The following is a 13,664-nucleotide window of genomic DNA, read 5'->3' as shown; positions in this document are numbered from 1 at the left end:
TTGAAGTCGACTGAGCGTTGCAGATAAGTTTCGGGGAAATTATAGGCAAAAAATCAGGATTCGTATCCATTTGGAATAGCTATGCCAATCGGCTACCGCTGTTTATCGTTCTGTATACCTATTCTAAGTGATATGTCAACTAATACATAATTCTGAAATGTATACTTTATTTATATACCTGTCCATTTTTGTCCATCTCGTTGTTGGTGAGCTTGACCTTCTCGAAGGAGACGACCTGCTTGCGCAGTTGGTCGCCGGAGAAGGGCGAGTCGGGGTGCGGGTAGAGGCGCGCGGGCGCGGGCGGGTCCGCCTTTCCCGCCACCAGCCACGAGGAGCGGTGGTACGCGTAGCGGTACCGCTTGCCGTCCACCGGCACCACGTCCAGCAGCACCGCGTACCGCGCCTCCGCGCGGCACCCCGCGAACGACACGCGCACCGTCGGGAACATACGTCTGTAACAAAATCAAACTAAGTATTAGCTTAGTACTTACTTAGTAGACCAAAAAAAATAATACCTAATATGATTATATAAAGCACTGGCTAATGTGGTAAGCGTAAGTTGTCATTATCCATCGCTAACCAGTTATCAGTTAGTACACTGTAGTGCCATCCAGTTAAACTGCTTTGGTCTAAATTGCTCCACTTTGTGCGTCTTATTGTTTATTTTACTTAATAAGTAGGTAGGTACTAACGTTAAAGGGTTAGAAGACATGTCATTAAAGAAAATATAGCGTTGTGTAATGATATTGTATACAGTGTGACTTAACGCAGATGTTTTAAGCAATCTGACGATAATATAGTACGTAATTAATTGTTCTACTTTATCGACCATATACTTCCACAACAGTTAACTTAACTGTAGTTTAAAAATGTATAAGGCTAACCCTGCGTCGTAAATCATAACAGTTGGTAACATTTTCGAGCTTACGAGAAATATTATGCCATCAAAAACTCAATTGCTATCAACATTTCGCGACAAAGAGAAGGGTGGTGTGTGGTTAAGAGAGTAGGTAATAGTTACTTACAAAATTTCCTACAACCAAGTCAACATTTATAGAATGTATAGGTAAAGCCTGACCAGGAATATAAGATCATTGTCAAGAGGGCGTTATTATTCTCATTTATATGGCAACAGTTCAGTATAGTCTGAACAATGTGGATTGGCAACTCGTTTGACTTACATACTTTTATTCACCGTAATCAAAATCAGAACCCATTTATTTGGTGTCCACACTTTATTTTATAGTCGGTACTTCTTTTTTGCCGTATAAAATTCATGTATTTTATTACGTTTTTGGTTTGATTTTCTTTGGCAGCATAAAACCTCAGGAGGTACAACCTTCTCTCGTAATCCATGTAATCGATGCCTCCGATTTACTTTCAAATTTATATAAATTTACATAATTCAAAATATTTAGATCAGTACTGATCTAAATATTTTGAAATATGTCTCAAGATAGTTTAAGTGCGATTATTTACATAATTATATTTAATTTAGTCGTAATATATAAGATGGTGTTATTACTATTAGCCACACCATCAGCACAGCTCTATAGCTGAAAAAATATTTCTTCTATCATGTTACTCCATTCAAGAGAAGAGGCCTACATCCAAGATTGGATCACCAAAAGACCACCATGATGATGATGATGATGATGATGGTCATGTTACTAGGTAGGTATATATCCCGTAACTTTACATAGGTTCTGCTACATTGTCAATTAACAAGATTGATCGTCTCCAAAGCCCATAGTAAATATTTTTCAAACCCAAACTCATTTTTGTTACTGTGTTTCCTCGCTTGTATAGATAACACTACAATAGCTAAGTCGTAATAACCAGACTATAATGACATTTTGATTTGTTTACCTGTCAGCTCTGATGTTAATTTGGAAATGTTTCGTAGCGAAATATTCTAATTTACCTAACTGTTCTTTTCCAGCAATTTATTATTTACATTATTAACAATGTTCCGCTCCTAACTATGTATAGTTTTGGGCATTTTTTTCATTAATATTTAATATTCAACACATAAGCATTATTCAAATAAACCGCCACAATGACACTGACAGCAGTGACAACCTATCATTAAAATTATTGCCAGTGTAAGAAATTAGTTCCAATGAAATTCCGCAACATGGCGCATGAATCGCATGATCATATATTTCTGGTCATGCTTTACATAGGTAAGATGTATTTGACTACTTTCGTGTCACTTTCTATATCAATTTGGAAATGTCAGGTTATTCCGAAAATGGACTGATGTGATAAAAATTATGGGTAATTTCCGTAATTTTTGGATTTTATGAACATGATTCGGAAGATACCCGAAAGTACCTTACTTGATCCTAATGTTTAGTACCTATGTAAGTAATTTTGCCATTTTATCTAAAAAAATACTGAAACCCACCTTATTAATTTATGCTAAATGTTAATTGACGACACTTAAATTTGAAAACTTTTTGTCCTGTTTGCCCAAGTTAAATAATATTCAGTACGTGTCGTTACCACGACCAACCTAGACGAGACGTCGCAGTAAAGTGTAACACATGTGCAATTTATTTTTATTTAGTTTTAAAGCGTGGACTTCCTCGATCCATTGTTTTGTTAAAGCGTACATTTTCGCGTTATCGCAATTATTGGACAATTACTTGGTTGCGTAGCAATTATCGCTCGCTGAGAGCGCGGCAAATCGTCGCCGCTCATTAGAGCTCGTATCGCGCATTATCGCGACTAATTAGTATATTGCAGTGCACTGGATAAGTGTTACATTACATGCGTTTCAACGCGTGTAATAAACTTTTAAAAACGCACAGAGAAATCCGCAGAGTACGTGACGACAACGTCGCTACATCATTAAGTCGCAATATTTTACTTCAAAGGTACCTACTGTTTTTGTTCCGTAATTCCTCTAAACATAACCGGAAGCATGTATCGTAACGAGGGCGTATATATTTACTCTCCCCTTATAGCTGAAACATCGTCAGCAATGATAAATATTTAGACATAAAAAGTAGAAATTGAACAACAGTAAAGTCAAAAATCGTTTGACAACAAGTTACGTCTTTAAGTAAATTGTAAGCCTGCGGTGCGAACCACTTCAGGCGACTTTGACTCTACGGAGCAGCCCCCTTCCCCTTCTTAACGGAGACATTTTTAATGTCACCCGTTGGAGAAAGATGAATGGGTACACATTTTGTAGAAGTGTATGTTTTTGTTGTTTATTGTAAGTAAAATTGTGGTTGGTCGACATAATAGCTCTTATTACACTTCTATACCGCTGCGGTTTCCTGTTGCAGTGTTTTGAATAGGGAGGAAGGCGCAATCATACATCCGTAAGTATCCACTTCGTACCACTTCATTTGGAGCAGTTAGCAGAGCTTTCAAAAGCGCTAAATTAAAAAACAAATACAACGAACAAACATCGATCGACGATAATAAACTCGTTATAAGCAGAAAGGAGTGTCACAAAAAGTGGTGTCGGTAGCGGGCGCGTGAAACACTATCTCCTAATCGACATAAAATGGTAGTCATTGAGGCGGCGAGAGCGGAAACAACAAATCTTTAACTGTAAGTTGATACGCCACTTCGACTGGCTGCAGTGGCTGCCTCTCACTTTTAGAGTAGACAGCGGCAGCGGCCCGAGCCCCCGAGCGAGCGGAGCGCGCGCTTGACAATTCGCTATCAAAGCTTGCGCAACGCAACGTGACTCCGGAATGCGGCTTCTGACCCGCAAACTAGCATAAGAACATTCATAACACGGGATCAGCGCCCACCCAAGTCGTTTACTGATATTGTGCAGACATGCTTAATTTACAATATGATTTTGATTGGTTTGATTTCTACAGAAAATGTTATCTTACGGCCGAACGGCTACATCACGATTTAACTAACTATAGATCTTCATTCCGGCACTCTTAATAGTATGTAGATATAGGTATACAAGCGTTCTAACGACTTTACAAGATCGAAGGACGGAAATAAGAAGAGCATTAATAAGATTTATGCGCGTTTGGATGTAGTCGCGCGCGTCGATTTGCACGACGCTTCTTATAGCGTTCGGGATGGTGCATGCTTCGCCAGAACGCGCAAAATTACGCACAGCGTTAATGGCGACACTCGGCGCACCACGCGATATATTACCGCAATGATATATGGCCACCGACGTCGTCCATCATTCTACCACCCAAAAGTTAGAGGAAAAGCGCGTGAGACCAAAAAGACGAGAAACGCATATGAGCTGATTTAATGAGCAGATACCGCGGACAGAAATAAGGGGTGCCATTTACAACGCCTCGTTATTGTTATGACATTGTTAAAACGCATGTCTATGCCTGGAATCTCAAAATGACACCATAAATTAACCCTTGAGAGAGTATTGCCCGTCAGTAGACTCACTATGTTAATTATCATAATCAAATGTAGGCAATAATAGTCACAGATCTACCCGATTAGTTACTTATTAAAAAAACCGGCCAAGTGCGAGTCGGGCTCGCGCACGAAGGGTTCCGTACCATTACGCAAAAACACGGCAAAAAAATCACGTTTGTTGTATGGGACTTAAATATTTTGTGAAAATTTTAACTGTCTAGCTACCACGGTTCGTGAGACACAGCCTGGTGACAGACGGACAGACAGACAGACAGACAGACGGACAGACAGACAGCGGAGTCTTATTAATAGGGTCCCGTTTTTACCCTTTGGGTACGGAACCCTAACAACTGAACAATACAGAACAGTAAGTTCTAGTCTAGATTATATAAATGTGTCTCGCCAAATTTTACCTGCAGTAAGAATAAATGTAGCGCTGCTCTTTGTGTATTATAAAACAAAGATTTACCTACTTTTACCTACTTAATACAATTTTCGTTTTTATGTTTATTTCCCACATTCATTCTATTGTTATAGCTACCAATTTAGTTAGGTCTATAAAAGAAATAAACGTCATACACAAAGGAAAAAATCACTAGTGCCCAGGGCTGGAATCGAACCAGCGTCCTCCGTTTTACGCTACAGATGCCTGAACCGTTCGGCCTCCCGGGCTCGGTGGCATGGGTCGAAGTTTCCAAGTACATAAGTATATTAATTATTTATTTATTTAAGCTTTATTGCACAAAACATAAAAATTATGTACAAATGGCGGACTTAATGCCTAATGGCATTATCTACCAGTCAACCATCGGGCCAAACAGAGACATGTTAAAATGGTGCAAGGAGAACAATAGTACATTTCGATGCTAGTGCGGAAAGTATGTCATTACTTCATGAGTACCGAGATATCGGGACGAGTGAAGAATGACATTTCCGCACGTGTATCGAACGACGTTTTTTAATACAGTTGCGAAAAAATAAGAAAGACAACAAGTAAGAAATTCGAAACTTTTATATTATTAATTCTGTGACATCATTGACATTGACATTATGAAGAGGTGTTTTTTTAGCTTTTATTCGACTAGAATGGATTTTGTTATTATTATTGAACCCACTGATTTCAAATGCATGTTCTATAAGACAGAAACAATTGTAAATATAAAACATTGTACTATTATTACCTGAATATCGTTATTTACGATTATTTGTGTATCGTATATTTATAAAAACAATACCGAATGTTGCCTTTGGAAACTTAAAACAATCTTGCAGAAAGAAAAAACGCCTCTTCTTTGACAGGCGTTCCGTTCCATTCAGACAACTTATTAAGTACGGTTTTTCAACATTAAAAAATAAACATATAATAATACTTATAATGATGAAGAGGTAAGTAATAAAATATGAAATATGCATATTTTTCGTATTCTAACATTAACAGTAGGTTTTTATGTTGATTACGACGTTTAAAGGAAACTAATATTAACACTCATCAATAAGTAGTCATGAATGCAAGTATGAATTTAAAAAAATTGGAAAAGTAAAAAGCACTAGTTCGCGAAAACCAACTTTCCGCACGCTAAACAGCCACGAAAAGTAGCACTTTTTGAGCAACTGTATTAAAATAGCTATTTATGCAACAAGTGCGGAAATCATCTTTTCATTTCTCATGCTCTGAAAGAGGGTCATTGTTGTTCTAAAAGGTGTGCAGAAAATGATACGTGTCTGCACTAGAGCATTTTACGTTCGAAGTACGATTTTTTGAATTTTTTTACGATAAGCAATTGAAATTTGAATTTAAATGGATTTGTTATACAATTTCCATTCTGATATTTGACTCTCCATTCCATAAATAGAGACACTTTTGCCTAAATTGTTAACTGAAGGTAGGGTACCTAAAAAATACTATAAAAAATTATACTTGGTCATGTTTTAAAAAAGACACATGCATTTTACTTTCCTCGTATTCGAAATGAAAAGTAGAGTGTTTAACTCGGGTGAAAGGCATCATTTCAGCCTCGGACTTTTGACGCTCTCACTGCGTTCGAGCGCCAAAAATACCTCGGCAGGAATGAGTGCCTTTCATCCCTTGGTTAACAATCTACTATTACGCACGTGTATCATACAATGTTTTACTATGCATTGTGCGAGTAAATAAAAAAACAAATCATGGCAAATAAGTTTAATTATTAAAAAATTGAAAACAAAAAAAGAGCACTTTTCCGCACTAGTGCGAAAAAGTAGCACCATATGTACGGTAAAAAAAATTTGAAAACAAAAAGCACTAGTGCGGAAAAGTAGTACTTTCCGCATGATATGGCTCCTTAGGAAACGCACTTTTTGAGCACATGCATTGTAAAAGAATATATGACATTCTCCGAAGGCTTGTGGCGCCCCTTAGTAGTAGTTAGGTCTAATCAGTAATGCATCTACATAAGTGCGCTGCCGAGATACTACAAGGGTAAAATTAGTAGGTTCGCAGCTAAGCGACCGCGAAGCGTCGCGAGTGGGCATGTCGTCTTAATTAGGAAGCCGAGGTGCGAACTCGTCAATCATTGTTTCTCGCTTCTGCATGCGTGTGATGGACTATTGGAATCTTCTCGACCATGCATCCTTTTTATTTAAACTAATTACGTGTAGCAAATGACTGGCGCCGTTTTGTACCATCCGATTTTTAAGCGCAACATGAACATTTAAAAATGTAGAGCTTCAAGCTCTTAGTAATTAATGTAATTATGTTCTTTCGTAAGTGATTAGTATGCGTAGGTAATAGACAGGTATTACGCTAAGTGCTTCGTGATTTCATGAAAATGTCGTGAGTGGGTTTGTAGTCAAATTAGAAAAGCGAGCGAGTTGCTAATTTGCCAATTCGTCATTCCTCGCTAGAATATCGCCTGATTTTTGCTTCGTTGAAGTATTGGCTTCTTTTCAACCTTATTTTTTACAAACCTTCTTTCCTATGCTACCTTGTATATACCAAGATAATTTTTGCACCATTCAGTACATATGTATATTCGTCTCTACACCTGTTTGTCTCACTTTAGTGCATAGTTAACCGGTAAATAACGTCATTTTTCATTATGCAACAAAGTACCTATTAATAAATATTTACCTAACTAGACTACCAAGACAACTGGTTTACTTTTAATACCTTGTTTTGCGCGCAACATTGTAAGATACATTTATGCTAATACGTAATAAACGAAGGCTGTTAGATAAAACTTAATTCAACGTACCTATAATTGGGCCATATAGTTTGTTTACATTCCAACGCCTTATACGTTACGAGTGATTAATAAAGCAAATTATCAATTACTTTGGTATTGCATAAAGATTGATTGTGTAGCACGAATAGGCTGTGTGTATATGGACGACATTATGCAATAGGAAGCCGTCATTAGCGCAGTGTTATCACGTCGTGCCGTGATTAGGGTCCGCGCAGCCAATCCGCGCTCTGCGTCTAATTATACAGGAACGCTTTATTAATAGCAATTACGCCGCCATATTGCCGACGCGATTTAATTAACTCGATCCGTTGATTAGAGACAGATGGCGCGAGATTGCTGATCCGGAGCCGCTCATTAGCGCACTTTTGGCGATAGCTGCTGCTTGCCTAGTTGCCTACCCGTGATAGCGGTATCTATGTAGGTATATCTCTTGTATGGTTAACTTTTATTTTATTTTATTTTATTGAAGAGGTATTTGTTTTGGAGATATCTGCGTTTTTTGAAGACGTTTTTGACTAATACAGTATACCTAAACAAGTAGATAGGCATAGTATAAAATATCCTATCAACATAAATCCATAACTGATCATATCAATATTAATAATTAATCGCGACGCACTCTCAAATATATTATTGCGAGTAAAAAATTCACTTAGTATTGTCAATTTTGTATGATCACTAGATTAGTAAACGGTAAATAAAACGCAAGTTCATTTCGAAAAACGACCTCAACAAAACTGCGTTACATTACGTATGTGGTCGCCAAAAAACCGTCGCCGTAAAACGCCAGTGTGGTCAATCTCGAACAGCTCTATGAAGGCAAGAAAATATTAAACGCCTTTGCACACGCTCTAACTGGTAATACAAAAATATATAAATCTATGTAGGTGGCTACTGCTTTGATAACTACTGTCAGTGGCTGCACCTCGCAATGCGTGTGCGCAGAGACATGTACGGTCATTACCGCGAATTAGAATGAATTAGCGGTAATACTGGCTAAGTACTGGTTAAGTGATTCCTACTCGGTGACAACAATCTACCGCGGTGGCCTATGAATATTTCATCAGCTATAATCACTTGCAGATCATTTTGTAGTTTATTAGATGACATTTCATACTGATTATAATAAGCCGTAATATTGTTCAGATATCAATAGTTAGACACTAGATATTCAAAGTCAGTGTAACTGAAAATATATGTGACAGAATCCCAATTAACCTACCGCTATCTATAAGCTGAAAATATTTTGTAACAAATGCATGTCAAGGGTCGAGTTTCAAAGGGGCGACTGTCACACAACAGTTTGAAACGCGCGTCTCTCGCAGGCGCTGATCTGTAACGAGTCAGATCCGTCGGATCCAAACGACACCCGAGCATCCATCACGAGTTGACGCCATGACACCACAAGATGCTGAAATGCGAGCTCTTGGCAGACTAGCTGATGATTTGCAATGTCCGTGGGCCGGAGTCACATGCCGCGGGTTTCTTGTGAAATTAAATTGAACCTTTGAAAATATCATTTGTCATTTGGACTCATAGTTGTCATAGGAGAATGACAAGAATGTTACAAAATTACACATGTACATGTACCTAGTACAAGCAAAAAAAACAACAATAATTATATTCAACAAAAATATTGTCACTGACAGATTTTCAGTGTAAGGGTGGGTCGTTTATATTTTGATGATTACTGCAAATTGAACTAATTCCGCAAAAAGTGGTAAATAAGCCGTTCTATGTAAGTAGTGATATATACCTATAATTAAGTATTTCTGTTGCATCCTGCATGACTAAATCTTGAGATCTAACATTTTAATATATTTTGTCTTTAAAATAGAATGTATTAAAATGATTGATCTTAAGATTTATTACGGGTAGTCACCTGCTATAATTTACGGGATCAATATATAAGTCATACTGAGCATCTTTTACTATAGGACCAACCTCGAAATCGCAAAAAACAATTGACTCTTCCATACATTTTGGCCTTTTGGCTGGCTGATGTTGATATTTTGTGGTCAATTATTTTTTTACGCGACTTCGGGGTTAGTCCCATAGTAAAACTATAGTATGACCTATATCTCTTCTTCTTCTTTGTTAGTCCCTCATTACTGAGGATCGTGACCAGCACTTGGTTTTGCAACTCCTGTGATTTGTCTCCATCGGTCTCGATCTCCCGACCTATATATTATTCAACCCGTAAATTATTGGAGGTGACTAAATTAACACCCTGTATAGGTATAAGTGGCGGGCATAGGTACAACATTTATTATGCCGGTTGCGATTATGACGGAATAGGGCGTATCGCTAGCTAGCGCGACGCGACGTTCGGATAACAAACGACAGTGAATACTATAATACTAACAACTAGCGTTGAAAATGAGATTGAATATTCGCTATGGTCTTAATAAGTTAGGTACTTATCGATTAAACTTTTTTTTATTTCAATTATAAGGATCTTCAAAGCACGTATCAAGTGTTACTATACCAAAAACATCTAAGACCTTGTCAATTTTTTACCGCATCAGTCGGGCATGACGGCCGGCGTTCGATCGCCGGTAAGTTATCTGCGATCTCCGTACTGACAGAGATATTAATCAATGGGATTGACAAAATCGTGCGAGTGTCGAAAATTTGACGCGGCCCGCGCCCAGACCTCCCAAGATGAGCGATATTTCACCCGCAGCGGACCCGCCCCCAAGCTCATTATTAGCTCTAATATAGATCTATACTGTTTTTTCATTAATGTAAGCAGAAAATAGTTTGCGTCATTTGTGTCTAATGTACCCACTATAATATCATATTTAGAATAATCATCATAGTAAGTAAGTAATTCTGACGCAGTTGTGGTATACATGACAATTGAAATCGGTGACTAATACGAGTAATCCTGAAACTAAAAGGCAAGGATTTTCAGTTTCTTTTTTTTTACATTTTTTCGGTTACCAGTCCAAAGGATTTATTATGTACCTAATACCATTTTCTAATGATGTAACTTTAGTGTTACTGGACATGTTACGTGCCTAATATTTAATAAGTTGGATTGGCAGAATTCTGGATAATTTTACTTTAAATAACGTACTACACAAAATATTGTTAACATCGCTGTTTAAACGCATAATTGTAGAAAAAATATAACAACCCTCGAAACAAAATGTGTATCTAATATTTAATATCTATTATAATTTGAGTTAAAAACTATATTTGCGCAAATAGGACATTACAAGTTGCGTGCACGCCGCTGTAACTATAGAATATGACGATCGCAGATGGCGCGTCGCGTATAACTACGTATTAGCGGCAACTTAATTAGTGAATTTAAACAAATACCGCTCAAAGCGAGCGATTTTAATTGTTGAGTGCAGAGAGGTATAAAACGTACCCCTTATTAGCTGTAGTTTGGCGGAAGCTTTTCTGAATGTTTTGGTTCGGGGTTGTAATATTATTGTTATTTATTTTAGTTGCTCGTAAAAAGTATACAACATTTTTAAACATAATTGGGTCAAAATTCTTTTCGTTGTCTTATTTCTGACCACTCTGTCACGCTTGTATTTCCGTCTTCTATCAAATAATTAAATAAATAAATAAAAAAGTCGTGTGCTATCGCATGGCTTTCTAGCTGTAGATTATATTTTACATGAGAAAAAATTGAAACTAAATTTCATCTCATAAAAAAGCCACACTCCGTCACAATTTTTGGGGACAAAAAACAAGACAACGAAAAGTATTTTGACCCAATTCTAAAAATATTGGTTATTTATTACCTATGTAAACAGGTAGGTTATATTTGTATCATGTAACTTAACAATATATAAATAGGTTAAAACAACATACAATGATATAATTAGACTACACCTGGCGTTCTCATTGCTAAAAAGTCTATTTTTCAGTGAAGATGCATCTCCAACATCGCGCATAGAATCAATTACTTAATGTACCAACAAAACGGAAAAAAAGCTAATTTAATTCCGACATAACATGAGCGAAAAAACCGGGAAATAATGCGGCCGAATGGGCCTCTTCGCATTCCCTACTATGAATACGTGGTGGAGCTTTATGAGCGTCGGAGGCGGGGCAAGGAATCCGACGAATGTCCCGAGGAGGACACTCATCAGTTCCAATTCCAACAAACAACATTCGATCAGTGCCACACACGGGAACAGATTTTGTTAAAACAATCATTTGGTGAAGTAAGCGAAATAAACAACTCGACGATGATTGTGGTATTGTAATTATTGTTGCAAAAGTATCAGCTCGTCATTTTTAATAACTGTATGGCTAGAGCTAAGAAAAATAGCAAATAAACTATATACAGATATATCAAAGACTCGTTCAATACAAGCTACGCCGTTTTTTCTTCAGTGTATTAATTAGAGAGGGTTGTCTATCTCGCGGACGAGATACTGTTACGCCACTCCTGTGCTACGCCTACAACAGTAGGTACTAATCACAACACACTTTAATTGCGCCTCTAGGAAGAATTTTCGTTTCATCCAGAAAAATATACCTAGTAGCCTATCAGTCATAAATTAGCAAATGTATGTTTTAGTAAATCCTAGACCAAAATACTATTTAAAAAAAGGATTACAAAATAGTGTTATGCACGCGCTGAAGTGCCAGGGGCGTTACAGCGCAGTCAGCCGACGGCCGCGAAATTCCTCCTCTTTCTGCTCCTATTGTCTCCTCGCGGTAATGGTGTCACATTGCATAGCGACGTCCAAGCTCTTCTTGTTTCCCGTGTATTTCAGTCGCTTGTAAATTTTACGAGGTGTTGCGGTGTCGTGGATGACTCGTTATTTGCACATGAAATTCAAAATGTCACTGCGATAGGATTTATGTAATTGTTGTCTACACTACACTACAAAGCCGAAATGCTTTTAAACCAAATTGGTACCTACCGATGTAATTTTACACATATATATTATGTGGAAAACCAATAAGGTTGAATACTCCTTACTTACGTGGTGAAAATTACACGAAGATTATTTTTCAGAATACTTAATTTTTTTTTACTTTACATCCGCCAAGATGTGGTTTAAATTTAAAATACGATCAAAATGGATTTCCTCACTTTCACTGTAACTATGTAGGTATAGGTATGTTTTCGTTAAAAATATGGCAATGGTGAAAGTCAAACATGGAAATAGCATGTAATTTATTAACTAAATCAATCATAGATTCATATCATAGGTTATCATAAGAAATCAAGTAGCTAGTTTAAAATTTACAACTGGTAGGCGAAAAATTAAGTATTAATGGGCTCCTCTCCTTTTTGTGCTCAATGGCCACACCTGCTGTGTGTGTACTTCCGTTCACAACACCGGCGAAGAGTTTCGCAACTCGACACCGAAATTGGGAACTTTGGCGACAATATTGCGAAAACTGTCGCCTGCACCCCCCACGCTACCTAATTTACCACTCGCACCACCTTTCCTTTGATTATTCTAACCGCCCTGTTCGTATGTTAACATTAGTTCTTTCAAACAGGAGAATAAATTAAATATCATAATGCTTTCTTATCACAAATGACAATTCATTGGGAAGCAAAATGTTTTTTTTTTTTGCGAAGTAGAATTACTAATGTTGTTTTGATCTTAGAAGGGTGTCAATATGGTAATGTTGACAATATTTAAGCACTAATGCTCTTTATTATTTGATTATCTATTTAAACAAAAGTGAGAGTGCATAGGTAGGACATATTACAATTGTGGTTCTGAAAGTTATATCAAACGTGTTTTCATGTGATTACGCTAAAACTGTAAAAGCTTGGTTTGGGTGTCTCATTTTCATAAAAAAACAGTATCTAATTATGGCGTTTAAGTGTAGGTACAAGAACACATCTAATGTGTTTTAGAACGTACTAAGGAAACAATACCCGCGGTAAAATAAACTGCTTATGCTACCTGATATGAATTATTTAAGGCCTATTAGAATAGTCTCTACATGCTGTAAGATGAGCCTATTGAACACCGCAGCTGTTCATTGAAAAAAGTAGGCGTTAACAGCACCTATTGAGACAGTGTAAACCCGTAGATAATAGATTTTATGCAAATTATTTTTTGTATGTTT

General features: G+C 37.2%; 1 protein-coding gene across 2 annotated transcripts in view; it reads right to left on the bottom strand.

Annotated features, from left to right (window-relative positions):
• LOC134741058 (T-box transcription factor TBX20-like) overlaps nucleotides 1–13,664 on the bottom strand; it is a 46,643-nt gene that overhangs the window by 14,088 nt on the left and 18,891 nt on the right. For both annotated transcript variants that reach the window (XM_063673819.1, XM_063673820.1), the window contains exon 3: nucleotides 179–452. In XM_063673819.1, the coding sequence (XP_063529889.1) occupies nucleotides 179–452 (274 nt within the window). The remainder of the gene's footprint in view (nucleotides 1–178; nucleotides 453–13,664) is intronic.

Source organism: Cydia strobilella, chromosome 4, assembly GCF_947568885.1.
Source record: "Cydia strobilella chromosome 4, ilCydStro3.1, whole genome shotgun sequence".
In the NCBI taxonomy this organism is placed as follows: domain Eukaryota; kingdom Metazoa; phylum Arthropoda; class Insecta; order Lepidoptera; family Tortricidae; genus Cydia; species Cydia strobilella.
The sequence above is the reverse complement of the archived record's forward strand: the minus strand, read 5'-3'. Positions and strand labels throughout refer to the sequence as shown.